Source organism: Salmo salar, chromosome 05 (genome assembly GCF_965601325.2).
Source record: "Salmo salar chromosome 05, fSalSal1, whole genome shotgun sequence".
In the NCBI taxonomy this organism is placed as follows: Eukaryota; Metazoa; Chordata; class Actinopteri; order Salmoniformes; family Salmonidae; genus Salmo; species Salmo salar.
Window position 1 is genome coordinate 82,060,393 of NC_138295.1, and position 27,738 is coordinate 82,088,130.

General features: G+C 45.0%; 1 protein-coding gene across 1 annotated transcript; it reads left to right on the forward strand.

Moving 5' to 3' along the window:
- Positions 1-23,552: 23,552 nt before the first annotated feature.
- cck-l (cholecystokinin-L) lies at positions 23,553-26,532 on the forward strand. The gene is given in 3 exon segments (NM_001139521.1): positions 23,553-23,660; positions 24,670-24,930; positions 26,234-26,532. Coding segments are annotated over 2 exon segments (399 nt in total). The 5' UTR covers positions 23,553-23,660; positions 24,670-24,671; the 3' UTR covers positions 26,374-26,532.
- The last annotated feature ends 1,206 nt before the right edge of the window (positions 26,533-27,738 follow it).

The window sequence follows — 27,738 nt, forward strand, 5'->3', positions numbered from 1 at the left end:
TGCCTCTGCCTATCTAGTCCACACCACTGACAGTGGCCATCTGCACTGTCTAGTCAGAGGCCATCCATATCAACAGAGCCTCTGGGTGCATCCCAAATGGCACCCTACTCCCTACATACTGTACAAGCCTTATCTGAGCCAGAAGGGCCCGTAGGTCGGAGTCTCCCTAGGGGCCCTAATCATAAGTAGTGTACTATAAAATGAATCGGGTGCCATTTGACACACACAGCATCTAGTCAGCAGCATTGCCACTGACAGTGGCTCTGGACAACCAAATCCACATGGACAAAGCATCTGTGTCACTGTTAACTGGCTGAGACCAGAAACTAGAAATTGAAATAGAGGCTCAATCTCTCCCTGTTAGCCATGCAGGCATTTCAAGACAAACCAAACGTCTCCTCTGTTCAGCGCTGATCAGGGAGATGATTAACATACACACAAACACACTTACATGCACACACATACGCACACACACTCACAATCTTACACACACACACACATACGCAGACACACACACACACGCACCAATTGGCATTTACATTCTACACCCTGTGCTCTGGTCTGCTCTGGTCTGGTCTGCTCTGGTCTGGTCTGCTCTGGTCTGCTCTGGTCTGGTCTGCTCTGGTCTGCGCTGCTCTGGTCTGCGCTGCTCTGGTCTGGTCTGCTCTGGTCTGGTCTGCTCTGGTCTGCTCTGGTCTGGTCTGCTCTGGTCTGCGCTGCTCTGGTCTACGCTGCTCTGGTCTGGTCTGCTCTGGTCTGGTCTGCAATGGTCTGGTCTGCTCTGGTCTGCTCTGGTCTGCGCTGCTCTGGTCTGCGCTGCTCTGGTCTGCTCTGGTCTGTACTTTACTTCACCAAGGCAATGATTCGTAGCGATTGATTGAATCGGCTCCAAGCTGTACACCAATCGCAGGGGAGATATAGAGCTGTACATATATGAGATGGGAGGTATTTGTCAACCTAATTGGCCTATGGATAAGGGGGATTTGTAGGGGCAGCTGTAGGCTACATTGAGACCTATGGCTTGATCATTATGTTAATATTTAGCATGTTCTAACACTCTATTAGATGAGTGTATTTCTGAGAGATATCCCTTTATGTTAAACATCTGGCTAGACGTTATGCCATGAGGACATATTGCACTGAACAAAAATATAAGCACAACATGCAACAATTTCAATGATTTTACTGAGTTACAGTTCATATAAGGAAATCAGTCAATTGAAAAAATTCATTAGGCCCTAATCTATGGATTTCACATGGCTGGGTTCCCGAGTGGCGCAGCGGTCTAAGGCACTGCATCTCAGTGCTAGAGGCATCACTACAGACCCTGGTTAGATTCCAGGCTGTAGCACAACTGGCCATGATTGGGAGTCCCATAGGGCGGCACACAATTGGCCCAGCGTCGTTAGGGGTTTGGCCGGGGTAGGTCATCTTTGTAAATAAGAATTTGTTCTTAACTGACTTGGCTGGTTAAATACATTTTAAAAATGCGTCTGTTGGTCACAGATACCTTAAAAAAAGTTAGGGGCGTGGATCAGAAACCCAGTCAATATCTGGTGTGACCATTTGCCTCATGCAGCGTGACACATCTCCTTTGCATAAAGTTGATCAGGCTGTTGATTGTGGCCTGTGGAATGTTGTCCCAATCCTCTTCAGTGGCTGTGCAAAGTTGCTCGATATTGTCGGGAACTGGAACGCGCTATCGTACACGTCAATCCAGAGCATCTCAAACATGCTCAATGGGTTACATGTCTGGTGAGTATGCAGGCCATGGAAGAACTGGGACATTTTCAGCTTTCAGGAATTGTGTACAGATCCTTGCGACATGGGGCCATGATTTACCATGCTGATGAATGGCACGACAATGTGCCTCAGGATCTCGTCATGGTATCTGTGCATTCAAATTGACATTGATAAAATGTAATTGTGTTATTTGTCCATAGTTTATGCCTTCTCATACCATAATCCCACAGTCACCATGGGGCACATTGTTGAAATCAGCAAACCATTCGCCCATACGGCACCATACACGCTGTCTGCCATCTGCCCAGTACAGTTGAGACCGGGATTCATCTGTGAAGAGCACACTTCTCCAGCATGCCAGTGGCCATCAAAGGTGAGCATTTTCCCACTGAAGTCTTTTACAACGCCGAACTGTAGTCACATCAAGACCCTGGTGAGGATGATGAGCACACAGATGAGCTTCCCTGAGACGGTTTCTGACAGTTGTGTGGAGGTCCTGGGCTGGCGTGGTTACACGTGGTCTGTGGTTGTGAGGCCAGTTGGATGTACTTCCAAATTCTTTAAAACGACGTTGGAGACGACTTATGGTAGAGAAATTAACATTACGCTGCTGTATATGGAATTATTTTAAGAAGGATCATTTGCTATTTGATTTTTAATTTTAAGACCCCTTGAAGTATAAAAAAATATATATTGTGCTATTAGCCCATACAAACGCACTGAAAAACAGATTCACTATATGGAACAACAGATAGTCCCCCCCGAAAAATCTAATAGGAAGTTTGTTCAGAAGTGTCTGTTCTATGTCTGAGAGATATTAGAAAGATCTGGAAAATATATTCACAGTGCCTTCGGAAAGTATTCAAACTCCTTGACTTTTTCCACATTTTGTTGCGTTGCAGCCTTATTCTAAAATTGTTTTAAAAAAAGTTTTTTTCCACATAAATCTACCCACAATAATGACAAAGCAAAAACAGGTTTTTAGAAATTGTAGCAAATGTATTAAAGATAAAAAACAGAAATACCTTATTTACATACGTAAATATTCATACCCTTTGCTCTGAAACTCAACATTGAGCTCAGGTGCATCCTGTTTTCATTGATCATCCTTGAGATGTTTCTACAACTTGATTGGAGTCCACGTGTGGTAAATTCAATTGATTGGACATGATTTGGAAAGGCACACACCTGTTTGTATAAGGTCCCACAGTTGACAGTGCATGTCAGAGCAAAATTTGTTCTTAACTGGCTTGCCTAGTTAAATAAAGGTTAAATGAAAAATAATACAAAAAACAAGCCATGAGGTCGAAGGAATTGTCCGTAGAGCTCCGAGACAGGATTGTGCCGAGGTACAGATCTGGCGAAGGTTACCAAAAAATTATTGAAGGTCAGCAAGAACACAGTGGCCTCCATCATTCTTAAATCCTAGAAGTTTGGAACCACCAAGACTCTTCCTAGAGCTGGCCACCCGGCCAAACTGAGCAATAGGGGGACAAAGGGCCTTGGTCAGGGAGGTGACCAACAACCCGATGGTCCCTCTGATAGAGCTCCAGATTTCCTCTGTGGAGATGGGAGAACCGTCCAGAACGAGAACTATCTCTGCAGCACTCCACCAATCGGCACTTTATGGTAGAGTGGCCAGACGGAAGCCACTCCTCAGTAAAAGACACATAATTGTCAGGTAGAGGTTGGTAATCCAGAGGGGGGCAAAGGTACAGGTTGGCAGGCAGGCTCTGGGTCAGGCTGAGTGTTCAGGCAGGCAGGCTCGGAGTCTGGACAGGCAAGGGTCAAAACCAGGAGGGTGAAAAAAGAGAGACTGGAAAAAGCAGGCTCTGAGACACAAAACGCTGGTTGACTTGAACAAACAAGACGAACTGGCAACAGACAAACAGAACACAGGTATAAATACACAGGGGATAATGGCTAAGATGGGCACACCTGGAGGGGGGTGGAGACAATCACAAAGACAGGTGAAACAGATCAGAGTTTGCCAAAAGGCACCTAAAGACTCTTAGACAATGAGAAACAAGATTATCTGATCTGATGAAAACAAGATTGAACTCTTTGACCTGAATTCCAATCGTCACGTCTGGAGGAAACCTGACACCATCCTTACGGTGAAGTATGGTGGCGGCAGCATCATGCTGTGGGCATGTTTTTCAGCAGCGGGGACTAGTCAGGATCGAGGTAAAGATGAACAGAGCAAAGCACAGAGAGATCCTTGATGAAAACCTGCTCTAGAGTGTTCAGGACCTCAGACTGGGGCGAAGGTTCATCTTCCAACAGGACAACGACCCTAAACACACAGCCAAGACAACTCAGGAGTGGCTTCGGGACAAGTCTCTGAATGTCCTTGAGTGGCCTAGCCAGAGCCTGGACTTGAACCTGATCTAACATCTCTGGAGAGACCTGAAAATAGCTGTGCAGCAACGCTCCCCTTCCAACCTGACAGAGCTTGAGAGAATCTGCAGAGAAGAATGGGAGAAACTCCCCAAATACAGGTGTGCCAAGCTTGTAGTGTCATACCCAAGAAGACTCGAGGCTGTAATCACTGCCAAAGGTGCTTCAACAAAGTACTGAGTAAAGGGTCTGAATAGTAATAATATTTCCGTTTTGTATTTTTTATAAATTGGGGCATTGTGTGTAGATTGATTAGGGGGGAAAATGATTTAATCAATTTCAGAATAAGGTTGTAACGCAACAAAATGTGGAAAAAGTCAAGGAGTCTGAATACTTTCCGAATGCACTGTATAAACAGTGGGGGGAAAAAGTATTTGATCCCCTGCTGATTTTGTACGTTTGCCCACTGACAAAGAAAGGATCAGTCTATAATTTTAATGGTAGGTTTATTTGAACAGTGAGAGACAGAATAACAATAAAAATATCCAGAAAAACGCATGTCAAAAATGTAATAAATTGATTTGCATTTTAATGAGGGAAATAAGTATTTGACCCCCTCTCAATCAGAAAGATTTCTGGCTCCCAGGTGTCTTTTATACAGGTAACGAGCTGAGATTAGGAGAACACTCTTAAAGGGAGTGCTCCTAACCGCAGCTTGTTACCTGTATAAAAGACACCTGTCCACAGAAGCAATCAATCAATCAGATTCCAAACTCTCCACCATGGCCAAGACCAAAGAGCTCTCCAAGGATGTCAGGGACAAGATTGTAGACCTACACAAGGCTGGAATGGGCTACAAGACCATCACCAAGCAGCTTGGTGAGAAGGTGACAACATTTGGTGCGATTATTCGCGAATGGAAGAAACACAAAAGAACTGTCAATCTCCCTCGGCCTGGGGCTCCATGCAAGATCTCACCTCGTGGAGTTGCAATGATCATGAGAACGGTGAGGAATCAGCCCAGAACTACACGGGAGGATGTTGTCAATGATTTCAAGGCAGCTGGGACCATAGTCACCAAGAAAACAATTGGTAACACACTACACCGTGAAGGACTGAAATCCTGCAGCGCCCGCAAGGTCCCCCTGCTCAAGAATACATATACATGCCCGTCTGAAGTTTGCCAATGAACATCTGAATGATTTAGAGGACAACTGGGTAAAAGTGTTGTGGTCAGATGAGACCAAAATGGAGCTCTTTGACGTCAACAGAACTCGCCGTGTTTGGAGGAGGAGGAATGCTGCCTATGACCCAAGAACACCATCTCCACCGTCAAACATTATGCTTTGGGGGTGTTTTTCTGCTAAGGGGACAGGACAACTTCACTGCATCAAAGGGACGATGGACGGGGCCATGTACCGTCAAATCTTGGGTGAGAACCTCCTTCCCTCAGCCAGGGCATGGAAAATGGGTCGTGGATGGGTATTCCAGCATGACAATGACCCAAAACACACGGCCAAGGCAACAAAGGAGTGGCTCAAGAAGAAGCAGGCCTAGCCAGTCTCCAGACCTTAATCCCATAGAAAATCTGTGGAGGGAGCTGAAGGTTCGAGTTGCCAAACGTCAGCCTCGAAACCTTAATGACTTGGAGAAAATCTGCAAAGAGGCGTGGGACAAAAACCCTCCTGAGATGTGTGCAAACCTGGTGGCCAACTACAAGAAACGTCTGACCTCAGTGATTGCCAACAAGGGTTTTGCAACGAAGTACTAAGTCATGTTTTGCAGAGGGGGTCAAATACTTATTTCCCTCATTAAAATGCAAATCATTTTATAACATTTTTGACATGCGTTTTTCTGGATTTTTTTGTTGTTATTCTGTCTCTCACTGTTCAAATAAACCTACTATTAAATTATAGACTGATCATTTCTTTGTCAGTGGGCAAACGTACAAAATCAGCAGGGGATCAAATACTTTTTTCCCCCACTGTATTTATTTTACATGTATTTAACCTCTTTTCTTGTCTCCATATTTACTGTACTTCCATTAATTGTTTCAACTAGTACCAGGGGACCTTCAGACAAGTCTTGTGAGGCCTGTCCTAGAGAAAAACAACCAACATTAACTTATTTGTGAGAGTCTCACCTTTCCACAGAGGGGTCATATTAGTGTGTAGCCCAAACTGTTCAGAAGCTCCAGACAGAGGTTGGCAGATCGGCTGTAACCGACTTCAAACAAGATGCTTGTGGGGGTCATATAGCAAAACAGAGAACACCATCGTGAATGTGAGAGCATAATTTTTCTATAGAGTTTGTAGGCCAAACCATTTGGAGACTTCAGTTGATTTTGTGAGAAGACCAATTTTCAAACACCGCTCTAGCTTTGTCACCTTTCATCGCAGATGACGTCAGCGGATGTGGTGGATTGAAAAGCCACCCAGATATCTATAGTTTAAACTGACAGATTTTAATGGGGATTTTGTTAATATGCTAATTATACTTCTGCGGGGGCGTGGACATCGATTCTAGGTAAACTTTTTTAAGCACCATCTAATAGGGCTGCTGCTCCAGCAGCATTAGGCAGATGATAGCAGCCGCATTAGGCAGAAAATAGAAGTCTCCGGGCAGACAATAGCAGCTACATTAGAAAAACGATAGCAGTCTCCGGGCAGACGATAGCAGTCTCCTGGCAGACGATAGCAGCCACATTAGGCAGACAATAGCAGTCACATTAGGCAGACGAGAGCAGCCGCATTAGGCAGACAATAGCAGTCTCCGGGCAGATGGTAGCAGTCTCCTGGCAGATGATAGCAGTCTCCTGGCAGACGATAGCAGCTGCATTAGGCAGACGATGGCAGCTGCATTAGGCAGATGATAGCAGCCGCATTAAGCAGACGATAGCAGTCTCCGGGCAGACAATAGCAGTCTTCCGGCAGACGATAGCTGTTGCATTAGGCAGACAATAGCAGTCTCCAGCCAGAGAAATAGCTCATCCCGGACTTGTTTACATGTCTGTTTGTGACATACAGCTCTTGCTGGCAAAAGCACAGGGTTGGGGCAGGGTTGTGTAGGAAACAGATAGGGTCTCTATGCCAGTCTGTACGACCGTCAGTCATTTCAGACCACTCTAGACGAGCACAGACGAGCCATCCTCACTCAGACAGACATTATGTGTAGAGCTGAGATCTAAACTCTGAGATGTTTGATTGCCTCTGCCTACCTCTTCGGGGCTCATACTGTGGGCATCATGCACATTAGCCAGCCAATGACCACGTCACCAACAGACAAGCCTGCTGTAGCCAATCTCTGCAGGTTCCAACTCTCCAGTTTGAGAGGACTATAGAAAGTCCATTGTCAGTGTGACGCAAACAACACTTCAAATCCACTTTAATCCACAGTCTGATTGCTGTAAACATCTTGTCATTTAATTGGGTTTTGAGGATTTGGGAATGGCACCCACGTTCTTGTCCCCCCATGTTACCAAGTGCCGATTTTACATAGACCCCTTGAATCAAAGAGGTCATAAATGAACACATATCCAGTTGGTGAGCAAAAATATTTGAAAGACATCAAATCAATGTCAAAGCCTAGTTTAACGTCAACAATCTGCTTGTATTGAAATTACAATCCTGGTCGGCCGACCAACGTATCTTGCTGTTTATTTTGAGCCTCTCTTTTTGAACATAATTATCAGACAACTTGAGAATAACAAAGGACAAGACAAGTGCAGAGAGCGATGTGACCAATTAAAATGTGCTGCCCTTTTCTTGAATCGGACAGTGGAACTGTGTTCTCTTTAATGTTTGGGATTACAACAGACAATCCCAGGTTTCACTTGACTATAGGAAGCTCAGGGCAAGCGGAGCGTAACTGAAATATGAAAATCCATCAGTCAATACAGTCATATGTTAATGTTGCCTGATTTGCCCTTATCAAGCGATTGTTTTTGGGCATATCGATATAAAAGCCATATGGTTTGTGTGATGTTATTCTGATCGTTCAAGTCCATTTTGTCTTCTTACAAACAGAGTTGTAGTAAATATCTGAAAATGAAACTTATGAAACACTATTAGTATAATAAACACTGTAATATAATATTTCTTTGTGAAATACAAATGAGCAGTTGTTTTGACAGGCACTATATTTACCTACCCCTACTCCAGTGGAGGCTGCTGAGGGGAGAACGGCTCACAATAATGGCTGGAATGGAGTGAATGGAATGGTTTCAAACCCATGAAAACCACGTTGTTGATACTATTCCATTACCTCCATTCCAGCCATTAAGCCGTTCTACCCTCAGCAGCCTCCACTGCCCTACTGTAATCCAGCTGTCTGGTCTGAAGTTACAGCCACTATTTGTTTAGTGATTCACAGGTAAAAGGTAAGGCCTCATAATGACTCAGGACTTTGTCAAAGCAAACAGCCTCTATTGTGTATTGATTGTGAGTGGATCATGTGGAGGAGGGTGTTTGAGGATCATTAATGGCAGCAACAATGACATCATCCATCAGTCTAAAGTCTCCTCTGTCACAGCATCGGCTGTGAGGGGACTGTGCTCCTCTATCGTGCATGCAATGATGTCTGAGGGGAAAAACGGTGTTAGTTGTTTGAAGTAACTTCTTTGTTGTTGTTTCATCATTAATGTTCCCAGCTTCAACCAATAGACATCATGTATCACATGGGGCAGCAGGTAGCCTAGTGGTTAGAGCATTGGGCCAGTTACCGAAAGGTTGGTGGATCGAATCCCCCCAGCTGACAAGGTAAAAATCTGTCGTTCTGCCCCTGAACAAGGCAGCTAACCCACTGTTCCTAGGCTGTCATTGTAAATAAGAATTAGTTCTTAACTGACTTGCCTAGTCAAAAAAAAAATAATATCATGTGATGCCATTCACATCAACCTGGCTGTCATCTGACTGTGCCAGTGTCCCAAGACTCCCAAATTAGAGCCAGGACCCCATGGGAGTGGACACCTAGTCAGTTGCTGCATTCATAATAAATCATGGGTCAGTAACTGAAAAGTCGCTGGTTCAAATCCCAGAGCTGGTGGAAGGTGGAAAAATCTGCTGTTCTGCCCTTGAGCAAGGCAGTTAACCCTCAACAACTCCTCCCTGGGTGCTGTGGATGTTGACTAAGGCAGCCCCTCGCACCTCTCTGAATGCATTCAACTGAATGTGTCGTCCTCATTTTACCCTCTGAATCAGAGAGGTGCGAGGGGCCTTAGTCAACGTCCACAGCGCCCGGGGAGGAGTTGTTGTTGAGGGTTAACTGCCTTGCTCAAAGGCACATTTTTCCACCTTCCTGGCTCTGGGATTTGAACCAGCGACTTTTCAGTTACTGGCCCAACAGTTACTGGCCCATGATTTATTATGAATGCAGCATGATTTACACTTTACATCTAGACAATAAAGGGCTCATAAGTAGTTAAAGGGATAGTTCATAAAATTACAACATGACATATGGGTGAAGCATCCCTTTAATAACCTTTTTTTAATCATTTTTTAATGCTCCTTCCACAGCACATTAGACAGAGGAAATGATATAAAGGGTTGATGTCTACAATGACAATGCTACAACCCTCTGAGGCATTAGAGTGCTATCGCTGTTTCCCTGGTGTCAAATATGGCCATAAACACCTCTTGTTACTGGTACACCTGCAATTGAGTTCTCCTCTTCACTCTTTATTGGTGTCATGTTGCCAGAGGGGCTGTAGAGGGTGAGTGATAGAGAGGTCGGCTGTAGGGATGATATTAGCACTTATACTGTCCTCACATCACCACATTTGTGACGGATCACTTGTAGCTACCTGTAAAGATGTAGCATCTTAATTTGATCACCCTGTTGCAGGAGAACTTCAACGCAGCAAATGTAAAACTTGTAGTGTATTTGAGGTTTAAAAAAGCTTCTAAAGTTTGTAATTTCCACTTGTGAAATTTCAGACTGAAAATGTACTAACCGCTACAAAAATGTCCATTAATTATATAATCCACATAATAATTCACATTTCCTGTTTCTGCAGGATTATTTTCCTGCTGTAGGAGACTGGCTCAAATTAAGATCCTACATCTGTACATCTCTACAGTACTGGAGCAATGATAAATGGTACTGGTATCTGAACTGTTCCACGGTTTCGTCTATCTCTCTGAAGATATTGAGATTTCTGTATTAGAAGTGTGTGTATCAACTGTGTTCTGATTTGAACATTTTTTAATTAAGCATTACAAAAAAGTTGCAATCATCAAACCTCTCGACTACACCCATTGCATAAGGGTGCTTTAATACTTAATAAAAACACACACAAAAAATAAATTAATAAAAACACTTGTTCTTTTCACATTTTGATTTATAATTTATAATTGTTTGGTTGGCTGGTCAGTCTTTATACAGGCAGTCTTTATTGTAAGATATTCAGGATAGATAGTAGCCTACAGTCATTTTCAGTAGGTAGTATGATTCATGAGGATCAATCCAGTGCTTCATTTGTAATTTGGGAGGTGCACAGAAGGTAAGCTTTTATAATAAAGCATTGCATGCACTATCATCGCTTAGAGCAGTGGTGTGGAGCTGCTTGCAGAAGTTGTACACATGGAGTACATTTTTTTGTAGCCTAGAGTCCGGCAGAAATGTGGCCTTATATAAACGGCTTTCATGCAATTCTACATCATTTTAGATGACTGGAGACTTTCGCAGAATCTCTTTTAATACCTCACAAATGTTCAAAATGACAGGCTACTTTGACACCGACAAACTGAGAATCTGAGGTCAATAAAAACGACCTTGTCTTGAATCCATCAATAGCCTAGGCCTAGGAGTGTGGAGAAACACATATTGAGGAGGAAGTTATAGTTCTAAAAAAGCTTTCCAGTTTCACTGACTCACCAAGGATGTGTAGCTCACTCACTGGCCAAAAGCTTATCTATTTTTTTATTTAACTAGGCAAGTCAGTTAAGAACAAATTGTTATTTACAATGACGGCCTACACCGGCCAAACCCGGATGACGCTGGGCCAATTGTGCCCCGCCCTACGGGACTCCCAATCACAGCCAGTTGTGATACAGCCTGGATTCAAACCAGGGTGTCTGTAGTGATGCCTCAAGCACTGAGATGCAGTGCCTTAGACCGCTGTACCACTCGGGAGCACCATCTATCTCTTACTTTACTTTGTAAAATAATGCTGTTCGCTCAACAGGCCTATTTGGAAGTTGATAACTTGGTAACATACAGACAGATTAGTATTTTCTTTTCAGCAGGATCCATTTGCTTTCCAACCTGTGTTTTCCCACAATTGTATTTGAACTATTGCGAAAGGCGTGTTTTGGCTACATGCTGTTCCCTGACAGATTTGCCACACGTTGCCGACTGCAGGCATGCCGTGTGATTGGGCTACACACAATCCACAGTTAGGCTATGTTTTGTTTAATTAGCTATTGATCCTCTGTGGCTAAATTCTAGGCTTACTACTGGTGTAGTATTGGGAATGATTTCATTTCTTTCTGGACAGACAGATATGTGCTGCAGCACCTTCAGCACACTTCCCACAGCTATTATTGTGTAAGGAAATAAATGATGATGTTGCAGGCTCATGTCCATAACAGCACAGAGAGGGAGAGAGATCATAGAACATGAATCTCATTGTAGTTCTGTGAGAGATACAGGAACGCTTCTCTCTCTCTTCACCACAGCAATGACCACGTGTTGGTCTACATAGACTACAATGTTGCACAAACCATAAACCTGGGACGGTCCAACGTGAATAAATTCTTAAAATATCAGGCACGTTTTCACATTATGTTTTTTAGGGGCATGACAATTACAGAGGAATCCAAATTGAGTTACTCTGATTGCTTATTATTAGGATTTTTACATTGCAAACAGTGAAAATGATGTTTCATGCCACAAGAGGTACCTGATCCTGGCAAATGGGTTCCGGAATAAAAGAGTACAAAACTGAGAGGTGCTGGATTCTGTTCCGGCAGGATCCAGTTCCGGTAGGATCCTGTTCCGGCAGGATCCAGTTCCGGCAGGATCCTGTTCCGGCAGGATCCAGTTCCGGTAGGATCCTGTTCCGGCAGGATCCAGTTCCGGCAGGATTCTGTTCCGGCAGGATCTAGTTCCGGTAGGATTCTGTTCCGGCAGGATCCAGTTCCGGTAGGATTCTGTTCTGGCAGGATCCAGTTCCGGTAGGATCTTGTTCCGGCAGGATCCTGTTCTGGCAGGATCTGGCTCAAATTAAACACTGGATGAATCACAAGCATTTAACAGCTGCTGAATAATTAGCAGCTCCATTCTGATGGCATAATTGTTCAAACAATACAGTTGTCCTCAGTGTCCCAGCATATAGAGCTGTATTATCATAGCTAGTTGGGTGGGATACACACACACACACACACACACACAGAAAATATTATTGTATAAAGACAGTTTTTAGTGTGGCTCCATCATTGAAGGCCCTAGTCTTGTATGGATCTACCGTTTCCTAATTGGTGCTTTCTGTTATGCCTCCTTAGGGCCGTGTGGTCGACCTGTAAGAGGTGGTCGATCATACAGCAGCTTAGGCTACCAATCACCGGCCCAAGTCAGCAAGCTGCATGATTTCTATGATCAATCTCCTGAAGTGTCAGACTATCATATGTCCTGAAGCAGAACAGGCTGAGGGACAATCAGCACATTACAAGCCTTTGGCTGTAGGAAGCAAGCACTGTGTGTTAAGACACAATGAAAACAACGGTCTCAGTCTCTATTTGTCCTGACGGATCACTAAGAATTAGGTTGATCTTTAAGTGTGAGCTGTGACACTGATGTAAGACACTGTCGTGTGCATGCTGTGTGTGTTCATGCTCGCTGTGCAGAAATGATCTTAGACGTAGAATAGGCATGTACTCCAGTCGAGCACAAAGTAGCAAGCCGTTCTATTCCTGTTTCAGGGAAGTGAGAAAATGCCTAATGGCATGTAATATATGTGTCCCTTCTGGCCGTCGGAGGATGTTATTGAGGAATATTGTCTTGTTGCTGTTTATAACCGGCGCTGGTTTGTAAACCCATTTAACCCCTCATAGACGGTAGCTTACTGTAAAGTGTTAATAATTACAGTATACTTCATCATAATGGAATCATTGACAATCCTTTCCTCTCTGTGCGTTCATTCTTTCAAATAAGCCTCTTCTTTAAAGTTTGGCCAGTGTAATGTAACCTTCAATAATATAGGGCTTACAGAGAAAAGCCCCTGATATGGCTTCAAATAACTCATAGTCTGATCAAATAAGATTCATCTTCCTCCAGCTTTTCCTTTGTGGAGCTTTTGTCTTTCTGTTTCTTTGAAGAATAAAAACCGTTAGGTGATTTAAAGTTTCTGTTCTGAGTCTAGGGGATTAGAGGAATAAGTGGTACATGAGAAAGTTTCCAGTCGGAGGGAACATCATCGTCCTGGTCAAAGTCCACTGTAGCGTTCCTGTGAATGTTAAAAACTGGAACGGAGGGGAATTCAGCCAGGCCTTTTCTGAGGAGAATAGGAGTGGTAGAATGACTGACGGCCATGTTTTCACCAAGATTATTTCATATTGTGTCGTTATGTCTGTGCCCCAGATGGCACCCTATTCCTTATTTACTAGGGAAAAGTAGTGCACTATGTAGGGAATAGGGTTCCTAAAGTGTTCTGCGGTTGTCCACATAGAAGAACCATTCTTGGTGCCAGGTAGAACCCTTTTTGGTTCCAGGCAGAATTCTTTTGGCTTCCATGTAGAACCCTCTGTTGAAAGGGTTCTACATGGAGCCCAAAAGAGTTCTGCCTGGAACCAAAATTAGTCCTTCAAAGGGTTCTCCTATGGGGACAGCCGAAAAAACCCTTTTTGATTCCAGATAGCACCTTTTTTCTAAGAGTGTAGTCCACTATATAAGGAATAGGATGTAATTTGGGAGGAATCCTGGGATACGTACCATAACGCTACTAACCAAACAGGTTGTCACAACACTGCCACATGGTAATGTCACAACGAACCTCCTCACAACTTACTTGTGAAGTTGTGACAGAGTCATGCGTTGGTTGGGAAGTCCTGTCTGATAATTTGGTAGTTTACTGGTAAACTTTGAACGTTTCCAGTGTTATACCTTCCCTTTGCAACCGTATTCATGATCAATGTCTCTTAATTACCACATTCTGCGGAGTCTTCCACACACATTCAATTTCTTTGTTTTACCAGGGGCCTCACCGGCTAATTTGTCTGATGTTATTAGAGCATATTTCTCCCTCTTTGAAACGCACTAGTCAATATTCATAAAGAAACTCCATTGAGAATGATGCATCATGCTGCTGGTGTGTTTGAGTGAATTCATTTCCCTGGGGAATTTAGCCTTAAAGTCTGTGTTAATGGTGGGCTAGTTAGTGTCGGGGGTCGCTCCTGGATGAGCTTTAAGTAATTTATGGAAAGTAGTTCTGTAAGGGGTGCGTTACTGGTAGCAGGGAAGTCAGACGCAGGAGAGCAGAACTGGGTAATAACCGGAGCAGTTTAATATCAAAACCAACGGCATCCAGAAATACAAAATATGGGTACAAAACCCATCACGCACCAGTCAAAATGTGCAAACAATTTCACACACAGACATGGGGGAACAGAGGGTTAAACACACGACAAGTAATGAGGGAAATGTAAACCAGGTGTGTGGGAAAACAAGACAAAACAAATGGAAAATGAAAGGTGGATCGGCGATGGCTAGAAGACCGGTGACGTCGACCTCCGAACGCCGCCCGAACAAGGAGAGGAACCAACTTCGGCAGAAGTTGTGACAGTACCCCCCCTTGACGCGCGGCTCCAGCAGCGCGCCGACACCGGCCTCGGTGCAGGGCGATCCGGACGGAGATGGTGGAATTCCCGCAGCATTGAAGGGACCAACACGTCCTCCACCGGAACCCAGCATCTGTCCTCCGGACCGTACCCCTCCCACTCCACGAGATACTGAAGGCTCCTCGCCCGACGCCTCGAATCCAGTATGGAGCGGACGGAATATGCCGGGGCCCCCTCGATGTCCAGAGGGGGCAGAGGAACCTTCCGCACCTCAGACTCCTGGAGCGGGCCAGCCACCACCGGCCTGAGGAGAGACACATGGAACGAGGGGTTAATACAGTAATTGGGGGGAAGTTGTAACCTGTAACTAACCTTGTTCAGTCTCCTCAGGACTTTAAATGGCCCCACAAACCGCGGCCCCAGCTTCCGGCAGGGCAGGCGGAGGGGCAGGTTTCGGGTCGAGAGCCAGACCCGGTGCGGTGACGGTCTGCGCTGGTTTTCTGGCGCAGCACGGCCCGCTGAAGGTGAACATGAGCGGTGTCCCATGTCTCCTCCGCGTGCCTGAACCAGTTGTCCACCGCAGGAGCCTCGATCTGACTCTGATGCCAAGACGCCAGAACCGGCTGGTACCCCAGTACGCACTGGAAGGGAGAGAGGTTAGTGGAGGAGTGGCGGAGCGAGTTCTGGGCCATCTCTGCCCAGGGCACGAACGCCGCCCACTCCCCCGCCCGGTCCTGGCAGTAAGACCTCAGAAACCTACCCACATCCTGGTTAACTCTCTCCACCTGCCGGGTTGGAAACCCGAGGTAAGGCTGATCGAGACCCCCAAACGTTCCATGTATGCCCTCCAGACCCTCGACATGAACTGGGGACCCCGATCAGACACTATATCCTCAGGTACCCCGTTGTGCCGGAAGACGTGTGTAAACAGGGCCTCCGCAGTCTGTAGGGCCGTAGGGAGACCGGGCAGTGGAAGGAGACGGCAGGACTTAGAGAAACGATCCACAACAACCAGGATCGTGGTGTTTCCCTGTGATGGGGGAGATCGATCAGAAAATCGATCGACAGGTGCGACCATGGCCGTTGTGGAACGGGTAAGGGGTGTGTCACTAGTGGCAGGGAAGTCAGACGCAGGAGAGCAGAACTGGGTAATAACCGGAGCAGTTTAATATTAAAACCAATAGCATCCAGAAATACAAAATATGGGTACAAAACCCGTCGCGCACCAGTCAAAATGTGCACAAGCACTTACAACAAACAATTTCACACACAGACATGGGGGGGAACAGAGTGTTAAATACACGACAAGTAATGAGGGAAATGTAAACCAGGTGTGTGGGAAAACAAGACAAAACAAATGGAAAATGAAAGGTGGATCGGCGATGGCTAGAAGACCGATGACGTCGACCGCTGAATGCCACCCGAACAAGGAGAGGAACCGACTTCGGGGGAAGTCGTGACAAGTTCTATAAAGGAAATAAATTAAATCGTTGTTTTTAAAATGGACAGAGAATTGCCACTAGTAGGGATGAGTCTGGTCAGTGGTGTGAAGACTGGGGAAACAACTTCTTTCTGGATACTCAATCTATTCTCAAGATCACTCGCTTCACTCTTCAACTCCTTTCACCCATTTTACATCCACATCCTAAAATACATCCTCTTGTTCCTCTCATCTCTCCATCTCCTTCTTTTCCCCATACCTCTTACCCCTTTCTCTCGTCTCTTGAGTATCTTGGGGACTGATTGCTCTCCTAGTTCCGTGCCACACAAATGACTCTTGTAAAGAGTCCTAAATGTATCTGTGATGTCTGCCAAATATGAAGTTCATTATTATACTGAGTCACACACTCTAGGTAATTGGCTACGTTCAAGTTCCAGCATTTTGAACCCACTTGAAAAAGATGTACCCTGCCTGGCATCAGGATTTTAATGAATCTGGATTTTCCTCCCTGATCGAGACCGTTTGGGTGTTTTTTAAGGACTTGTCGCTGTACTGCAGTGTTATTGTATGTAAGCTTCAGAGGGGTTGCTGGCCTGCTGAGCAGTGGTGCATGAGGGTTTGTTCAATAGCCACGTTGGGGACGGTTTTTAATCGCGGTTACAGAATGAAAGCTGCCCTCGCTTGATATTTGAGTTCTGAAAAGAACAAAATGAAAGATTTTGGTATTTATTTATTTAGATGTAGATTTATTTTTATTCTCATGTATTGACTCTGTAATGATATATTTACTGCCTGGTACTGATGCTCTACAAATACTTAGAGAGACAAATCCAATCCTTAATTGCTCTCTGTAGTAGAGGTCTGTTGGACTGCAATCAGCAATCTCCATCTGTATCTGCATAATGTGAACCGAGAAGATGGCAGCCAAAATGTTCAACAAATGTGATTCTTTTTTCCTCCCATTGTGGACCAAGCCTTGGTTCTATGCAGTACATTGTCCATGCATAACTATATGAAGAGAAAGACTGGCCAATCCAGTGGAAAACACATTAACTGTAGTATTACACAAACAAACGTGTATGTGTGTACAGGTTTTAAAGGGTCAGCCACTGAAGTGGAGGTTCTCAGCTCTAGCTGCATGAGTGTAAACCTCTCTATTGAGGGATTTAGGTGGGAGGGCTGTGAAGACTTGGTTATTACGAACATTTTGATGGAAACTCACCCAGCTGTTGTTTTCAGAAGTACCGTAACAATACAACAAAGATAAAAACAATTTATCATTGCTAAAATGTACTTTGGTCTTTGTCATTTTAACAAAGCTTTGAATCAAACACCTCTTCTGTTTCTGCCCCCCACGTTGATCATTGATTAAGCTATCTTTATCTGTTGTGTTTCAAGAGCAGCTCCATTGTTGTCCTGTGGTCTCATCACAATATTGTAGAGTGTATGGATACTAAAAGGTCAGTTATAGGTAGGTACTACAGGAGAAAGGAATAGCTGCGGTAGGCTACGCTGAATTAACATTAATGCATAGCAGACTAACTCAATGCTGGACCCCAGAGCCAGTTCCACAGCTGATTTAAATGTGTCCTTGCTAATCAAGGACTGATTTAGACCTGGGACACCTGGTGGATGGAATGAATCATTAGGTAGAACAGAAAACCAACAGTACTCGGGACCTCCAGGCTCTGATTTGAATTCCCCTGCTGTATAACGTACAGCTAATACAACAAGGATGACATTCAGTTTGTCAGAGTCGCTCACACTCTCTGGTCTGTGACGCAAGTCGTCGATGTCACTCCATCTCAGTATTCATCCGCCTGACGTTTTAAAACAATTGCTGAGACAAATCATATGGCTATATAAAGGGGAGGTGATGCGGCTCACAGGGTCAAACGTTTCCTCTCCCAAAGAAAGAAACAAGAGGATGTGGTAATGATGAAGGGAATGTGTTGAGAGGAGGGGATGGAGAGATGAAGGGAATGTGTTGAGAGGAGGGGATGGTTAGATGAAGGGAATGTGTTGAGAGGAGGGGATGGAGAGATGAAGGGAATGTGTTGAGAGGAGGGGATGGAAAGATGAAGGGAATGTGTTGAGAGGAGGGGATGGAAAGATGAAGGGAATGTGTTGAGAGGAGGGGATGGAGAGATGAAGGGAATGTGTTTAGAGTAGGGGATGGAGAGATGAAGGGAATGTGTTGAGAGGAGGGGATGGAGAGATGAAGGGAATGTGTTGAGAGGAGGGGATGGAGAGATGAAGGGAATGTGTTGAGAGGAGGGGATGGAAAGATGAAGGGAATGTGTTGAGAGGAGGGGATGGAGAGATGAAGGGAATGTGTTGAGAGGAGGGGATGGAGAGATGAAGGGAATGTGTTGAGAGGAGGGGATGGAGAGATGAAGGGAATGTGTTGAGAGGAGGGGATGGAGAGATTAAGGGAATGTGTTGAGAGGAGGGGATGGAGGGATGAAGGGAATGTGTTTAGAAGAGGGGATGGAGTCATCATGGGCAAGACATTTCTGTGGCTGCGTCACGTGGCACCCTATTTCCTACATAGTACTTTTGACCAGAGCCATATGTGGTGTCAGTTGGGACACAAGCTCTGCCTATCTGCTATGTTTCCATCACCGCTGCTGAAAGGGAATCAGATCAGATTTATCTCTCTCTAACCCATCCAGGCGTTTGGCTGGAAGCTCTGGATTGAGAGAGAGACCTCTCTTTATTGGATGTTAGTGCACAGATAATGCCAACCAGTGGAGGCTGGTGGGAGAAGCTATAGGAGGACGGGCTCTGTGTAATGGCTAGAATGGAATAAATGGAACGTAGTCAAGCTTACCGGGAATTTCTTATCTTATCCTTTTTTCATTTGCTACTTATTTTCCCTGGCTTAGCTCTGTCAGGCTGATCTGATAGGGTGTATGGTAACCTACTTAGCTCTGTCAGGCTGATCTGATAGGGTGTATGGTAACCTACTTAGCTCTGCCAGGCTGATCTGATAGGGTGTATGGGGACCTGCTTAGCTCTGTCAGGCTGATCTGATAGGGTGTATGGTAACCTACTTAGCTCTGCCAGGCTGATCTGATAGGGTGTATGGTAACCTACTTAGCTCTGCCAGGCTGATCTGATAGGGTGTATGGGGACCTGCTTAGCTCTGCCAGGCTGATCTGATAGGGTGTATGGGGACCTGCTTAGCTCTGTAAGGCTGATCTGATAGGGTGTATGGTAACCTACTTAGCTCTGCCAGGCTGATCTGATAGGGTGTATGGGGACCTGCTTAGCTCTGTAAGGCTGATCTGATAGGGTGTATGGTAACCTACTTAGCTCTGCCAGGCTGATCTGATAGGGTGTATGGGGACCTGCTTAGCTCTGTCAGGCTGATCTGATAGGGTGTATGGTAACCTACTTAGCTCTGCCAGGCTGATCTGATAGGGTGTATGGGGACCTGCTTAGCTCTACCAGGCTGATCTGATAGGGTGTACCTGCTTAGCTCTGCCAGGCTGATCTGATAGGGTGTATGGGGACCTGTTTAGCTCTGCCAGGATGATCTGATAGAGTGTATGGGGACCTGCTTAGCTCTGCCATGCTGATCTGATAGGGTGTATGGGCACCTGCTTAGCTCTGCCAGGCTGATCTGATAGGGTGTATGGGGACCTGCTTAGCTCTGCCAGGCTGATCTGATAGAGTGTATGGAGACAGCATTGCTTGCTGTTTGGGGTTTTAGGCTGGGTTTCTGTACAGCACTTTGAGATATCAGCTGATGTAAGAAGGGCTATATAAATCAATTTGATTTGATTTGATTTGCTTAGCTCTGCCAGGCTGATCTGATAGGGTGTATGGTGACCTGCTTAGCTCTGCCAGGATGATCTGATAGGGTGTATGGTGACCTGCTTAGCTCTGCCAGGCTAATCTGATAGGTGTATGGGGACCTGCTTAGCTCTGCCAGGCTGATCTGATAGGTGTATGGGGATGCCCTGCTGGCCAGTGATAGCCCACCTGCCCCCCCTGCCTTCAATGATTCACATCAGAAAGTCCTGGGTGCACCTCAAATGGCATTCTATTCCCTGAAGCCTTCAAACTCAACTCTGGACCACAACTAGTTCCTCTGTGTTTTTTCTTTCATTGTTCCCCTCTAATCAGGGACTGACATAGACCTGAGACACCAGGTGGGTGCAATTCATTATCAGGTAGACCAGAAAACCAGAAGGCTCCAGATCTCGTAGGGTAAGAGTTGAACACCCCAACCCTGTAGTGCACTGCTTTTGACCAGACTCCTATGGGCCCCGATCAAAAGTAGTGCACTATATAGGAAATAGGGTGCCATTTGGGACGCAAACAATATCAGCTCTTTAAGTGGTGTAGGTGATGTTACTGATGTTCTTCTAGATGCTGTCTTTCTCCTTAATGTTGTTGTTGTTATAACAACAAGGGTCTGTTCTCTCTCGGTCTCTGTGCGTGCAGAGCTGAGTGGCAGCTTGTTCCGTGTGACAGCCATATCACTCCAAGAGGACAACCACCTGCCGATGACATTCTGAAGAGCAACGGATCGCTAATGCTAGCCCATTTACATAGAGGACCATGCTTAAAATACACAGGGGAGAGTGTAGATACACCACTATTCCTGTTTATCTGAGATTGAATCCCATATCCCCGTGGGACAGCTAATAGGTGTACAGTGGTATTCTAATTTCCCTCCTTAGAAAAGTCAACTGGGCTTAAGAACAATTAATTAAATAATGTTACAACAGCAATGAGTAATGTGTTAGTTATACAAATATTAAAGGAACTTATATTTAAAACCACTATCTGGATGTATAATGGTAAGATAAAACTACATTCCTATGAAATAGTGTTCACTGGGTGAAATGAAAGATAATCGGAATATTAGATACTCTGAATACTGTATATTAATTCAAAGTACAGGAAGCATGTTTCCTTGTAGAAGCTGGACAAAGGATTTGATTGAACAAAGACACTACAGTATTTGAGATGCAAGTATCGAGTCAGGAGAACCAAAAGGAAGACTGTTTAATTCTCTAACGATACAGTGTATGAATCACAGGAGGCTGCTGAGGGGAGAACTGTTTAATTCTCTAACGATACAGTGTATGAATCACAGGAGGCTGCTGAGGGGAGAACTGTTTAATTCTCTAACGACACAGTGTATGAATCACAGGAGGCTGCTGAGGGGAGGAGACTGTTTAGTTCTCTAACGATACAGTGTATGAATCACTGGAGGCTGCTGAGGGGAGAACTGTTTAATTCTCTAACGATACAGTGTATGAATCACAGGAGGCTGCTGAGGGGAGAACTGTTTAATTCTCTAATGATACAGGGTATGAATCACAGGAGGCTGCTGAGGGGAGAACTGTTTAATTCTCTAACGACACAGTGTATGAATCACAGGAGGCTGCTGAGGGGAGAACTGTTTAATTCTCTAATGATACAGGGTATGAATCACAGGAGGCTGCTGAGGGGAGAACTGTTTAATTCTCTAATGATACAGGGTATGAATCACAGGAGGCTGCTGAGGGGAGAACTGTTTAATTCTCTAACGACACAGTGTATGAATCACAGGAGGCTGCTGAGGGGAGGAGACTGTTTAGTTCTCTAACGATACAGTGTATGAATCACTGGAGGCTGCTGAGGGGAGAACTGTTTAATTCTCTAACGATACAGTGTATGAATCACAGGAGGCTGCTGAGGGGAGGACTGTTTAATTCTCTAACGATACAGTGTATGAATCACAGGAGGCTGCTGAGGGGAGGAGACTGTTTAACTCTAACGATACAGTGTATGAATCACAGGAGGCTGCTTAGGGGAGGAGACTGTTTAACTCTAACGATACAGTGTATGAATCACAGGAGGCTGCTGAGGGGAGAACTGTTTAATTCTCTAATGATACAGTGTATGAATCACAGGAGGCTGCTGAGGGGAGAACTGTTTAATTCTCTAACGACAGTGTATGAATCACAGGAGGCTGCTGAGGGGAGGAGACTGTTTAGTTCTCTAACGATACAGTGTATGAATCACAGGAGGCTGCTGAGGGGAGAACTGTTTAACTCTCTAACGATACAGTGTATGAATCACAGGAGGCTGCTGAGGGGAGGACTGTTTAATTCTCTAACGATACAGGGTATGAATCACAGGAGGCTGCTGAGGGGAGGACTGTTTAATTCTCTAACGATACAGTGTATGAATCACAGGAGGCTAATGAGGGTAGAACTGTTTAATTCTCTAATGATACAGGGTATGAATCACAGGAGGCTGCTGAGGGGAGGACTGTTTAATTCTCTAACGATACAGGGTATGAATCACAGGAGGCTGCTGAGGGGAGGACTGTTTAATTCTCTAACGATACAGTGTATGAATCACAGGAGGCTGCTGAGGGGAGGAGACTGTTTAATTCTCTAACGATACAGTGTATGAATCACAGGAGGCTGCTGAGGGGAGGATGGCTCATAATAATGTCTGGAACACGGAGCGACATTAAACACATGGAGATCATGTGTCTGATGTATTTGAAACCATTCCACTTATTCCACTCCAACCATTACCACTTCCTCCCCAATTAAGGTGCTACCAACCTCCTGTGGTATGAACGTAATCCTGAGAAACCATAATCTCCATGTCCTTCAGTTAGACAACTTTAAAAGACCTTTAAGAGATCGTGCCTTGTGTTTCATTCCCAGGCACACAGCCAGATGTGCATCCCCATATTAATCAGGCAGCAGTCTCTCTTATGAGGGAGAAGGATTAGCCTATCACTGTCTGGAGACTGAGGTTGATGGGGTGGGGGGTGGGCTGTTGTGAGGCTGCTGACTGGGGTCTAGGAGAGGGGCTTGCTTCTGGGTCGTATTCATTAGGAACCAAACGGAAGAAAATAGACTGAAACTATGAGTGATTATACCTGAACACACCCAATAATTAAAAAAAGGTGTCCCAATGAATACGACCATGGGTTCCTTGTTTTTGGGGGAGGGGGGTGTGGGGAGTGGTTGTTATGATCTTTGACCCCCTCCCCCTCTTGTTCCCTAGTGCGTCAGCATCAGAGGAGAGGAGAGAGGAGCGAGGAGCGTGGGGAGTGTAGTGGGTCCAGGGTGGTGCCCTGTCCCTCTCTGAAGGAGGTGGTGAGTGCGTCTATCCCATTACTGCGTCAGCGATGCGCAAATACACGACAGGATGCAAAAGCTCCGCTCCAGGGACCAAGGGACCGGCCCTCCCACTCCGGGTATATAAGGGTCACTCCTGCACCTTCAGGAGAAGTTTCCCGCTGTCTGTTCCAGCTGTACTCCCTCTACTGTACACTCCTCCTCCTCTCCTCTACTGTTATCAGACTGTTGAGCCCAGCCTGTGTGGACTGACTGAAGGTAATTGAACTTTGTGTGGCTATTTATTTTTGTAATTTTTCTGCTGTGAGGTCGCTGGGGTTATCAGTAAAGAAGCTTAATGAACACTTGGAGCATGGGACTAATTCCTTGCACAATGGGTTCTCTACAATTGAAGTACAGGGTTTAAGTTCAGGTCAATGAGTGGAATAATCCGACTTGGTTCCAGTCAATTATGTGAGGACGTAATTGTGTTTTTCATATGAAATCTGTCTTGAATGAATGTATCGACATTCATTAACTGTACCTGGTTTGATAAATTATGGTGTGTCCTGACTACTGTTTAATATCTGCTGTTTTATCGCTGCCTGGAGATACCTTCCTTCAGATTGCTGTCCCTCTATATTTGTTTTAATTCTATACAACCCAGACAGTTCTTGTTTGTTGAATCTACATGAATTATTCACTAGTCCATTGGTGGCATGGTGGTGTGAAATCACAGACATCTTCACCCTGGAGAGTACTTTTCAATGGCTCTTTAAACAGAGAAGAGTCCGTTTTTTTCTGCTTCTGAGGCATCTTATGGTAGAAAAGTCAATTCTCCTGACTGGAAGCTGCCTAATGGTGTTGGTCCTTTCCTCCAGGATTATATTACAACAGGAAAGACTCATCCATCAGTATTACTACCCTACAACTTATATGATTGGTCAATTCATATTGGGTGGGAAAGGGCACTTTTATTTTGTTTCAACAAAATGTATTGTTTTGGATAATTGCCTTCTACCCCTGTGCTGCATAATGCAACAAAAAGGTTTGAGTTGTGTCATGAGAAGAATATCATGGTATTCCTTGTAAAACGTATTTTTTTAAATAGACTCAAATGTAATACAGATCTATGCAGTGATGTTAATTAATGTTCTCTTTTGATGCTAATATTTTCTGATGTTCTGTCCATCTGTCTCTCTGTGCCCCCTCCCTCTCTCTCTCTCTGTGCCCCCTCCCTCTCTCTCTCTCTCTCTCTCACTCCCTCTCTCTGTGCCCCCTCCGTCAGCAATGAATGCAGGCATCTGTGTATGTGTACTGCTGGCTGCATTCTCTGGCAGCAGTTTGGGGCGCCCGTCGCACTCGCAGGATGAGGACAAGCCTGAGCCTCCCCAGCTCGACAGCGTTATGTCTCCCCAACACACACGCCACACCCGCTCAGCGCCCTCCAGTGGCCAGCTCACCCCCTTCTCCAAACCGGCAGAGGACGAGGCAGAGGACCCCCGCACCAGTCTGCGCGAACTACTGGCAAGATTGATATCCAGGAAAGGTAAGCCATGACATCTGTTAAATGTTTATTCAAGTAAAATAGAACAATGTTAAAGGTTTGTTCATAAAGATCATATTCTAGGGTTGTATGTTATCACAATCCTAGTATCCCTCTCATGTATCAAGTCACCGTATTCTCTATGTAGTGCACTACTTTGACCAGGGCACATAGCGCTCTGATTAAAAGTAGTGCACTAATTAGGGAATAGGGTACCATTTGGGGCTCAGGACAGTGACCTTGTATGAGTTTTGGATTGGCATCATCTCCACTCTGATAGCTTTCCCATCTCTATAGTTAAAGCACTTTTCCTCTGAGGAAGAAGAGAAGTCCCACAGTATGAGACAGACAGCCAGGGAGGAGAAAGTTGATAGTGGGAATTATCCAGACTGAGAGGAGACCTTCCCTCCAGAGGTTTTCATCACGTAACAGAGAGATGAAGAAATATGACATCGTTAGAGAAAGAAAGCCTCCATCCTTCCTCTCTCTCCGTGCTTCCTCGTCTGTCATTATTCATCTCTCTGGGTGTTGTTCCCATCCAGTCATGGCTTTGTCATGCTGCTGTTGTCTGGCCCTGCTCAAACTGGACTTTTTGACTTTTATAAACAATCAAATAAATGGCTATATTTTGCCCTTTTAAAAGGAACTCCACAAAAGTTGTGTAGGTTAGTGCGGTTTGTAGATCTCCTTAACTCCTCTGAAGAGTGCCAGAACATTTACACACAGAAGAATGAACATTTACACACAGAAGTACATGCCAAAGAATGAAACAGACAGTGTCTCCAGTGGATTGATAATGACTGACCGGCACCAGTCCCTGGGATGATGCTGAGCGGACGTTGCTGAATGGTTCCATCAGATAGCTAGCCAACACTGATTTAGTCAATTAACAAGTGTTCATTTGTTTTAATCCAATAGGTCTTCCTTGATCCCTGGAATAAAAAATAGTTAAGAAACATGTTATGATCCAACATATCAAGGAGTTGTGTTATCATGATCCCAAACAGTCATAAGAACGGGATGCTTTCTAGGAATAATTATATTATGTTCTTTCATCTAATGATACAATCAAATGAATAAGGTTATACCAACAGGAGACTCCAGTGCCCGTTACAGTATAGATGTTATGTGACATCTGTCTCTGTTCCAGACATAGAAATATATATTATATCCATATGCATTACAATATAATGTAGTATTTAAAGGGGCAATCTGGGATTCAAACAACGCACAACCGCCATTTCTTTGGTAAACAGCTGAAGGATTGTGCTGGAGAAATGTAACCCCTCATATTCCCTGGTTCCAGGATCATTCCAGAGGAGCTCGTCCCTGAGCAGCAGAGCCAGCGGTCCGGGTCCCAGCCACAAGATAAAGGACAGAGACTATCTGGGCTGGATGGACTTCGGACGCCGCAGTGCAGAGGAGTACGAGGAGTACTCCTCATAGAAACATACGGACCACCACTAAATTCATCTCAATTATCAGAATCGGAAAACAAAAAAATCATTGTCCCCCAAAAGCTATATTTATTATGATGTATTTGATGTAAATGTGTTTGTAAAACTGATATGAAGCAATATATATACAGTACGTATACAGATTTTTGAAGAAAACAAAAAAGTTTCATGCTTTTCTTACATGTGCCCTACACACAGTCCGATGTCCTTAAAACACAGAGATATCTAATCAGACAGATTTTGTAGTAGAATAAACCAAGCCTGCATAATATACACACATCCTTTTCCATAGTTTTTCCAAACACTAAGGCCTTGGGTTCATTGTAGTCCTAAGTGCTATGCAGTCTAGTGCATTTAGTGGGCTCATGACTTGCTCTATTTGTCACTTACAAATAATGTTACACAACAGCTCATCTGACTCATATTTGCTCCCCTATTATGCTGGACCACAGTTGCCACACATTGTTTACAGCTCTAGTCATCACTGAGCCACAGAGATGCAGCAGCATACAGCAAGATCCTCCTCTTAATGCAGAAGGTACAGGGAGGTTAGACAGTGAGAGACTACAGTGGGTGTATTAGCAGCACTTAATGAATGTAGGTCTGAAAGTGATACCTCCCTGAGCAACTTGTCTTCTTATAGACCCACTGTACCTACAGCAGCCCAGCACATCACTCTGACTGAATTAAAGAGCGTTTTTGTTAACGAGCCGTCCTCCAAATCTACTTTTTCAGACACATGGCCTTAGGGGGTGATTGTAGCAGCAATAACAGAGGCAATATCACATCTCAGTCACTAAATAGAAAAACCGGAACACAGAGGAGACAAATACAGCTTGGGTTTTTACATTAGACAACGCACGCAGCTTAACAAATATTGGATGGAGTACCACTTGGGTGCATTGGAGAGACAATGGCATGGCTTGGATTGCACTGTTGTGAGCATAAAGCTTGGCTAGCGCTGCACTAATGCTAGCACAGGTGTCCCTCAATGAGCTGATTTAATTATTTGCGACAGGTGTTCGATGTGGGATGGGAGACAGGAGGCGGGGAGGATGAGGGGAGGAGAAGGAGGGGAGGATGAGGGGAAGCAGAAGAGGGGAGAAGGGGAGGGTGAGGAGGGGAGCCTGTGGGGGCAGAGGGGAGAAGGGGAGGATGAGGGGAGGTAGAGGGGAGAATCGGGGGGGATGAGGGGAGGAAGAGGAAGGGAGAAGGGGAGGATGAGGAGGAGAGAATGGGAGGGTGGGGAGGGGAGAAGGGGAGGATGAGGGGAGAATGGGAAGGTGAGGAGGAGGGGAGAATGGGGGGTGGAGGGGAGGCAGAGGAGGGGAGGATGAGGGGAGAATGGGGGGCG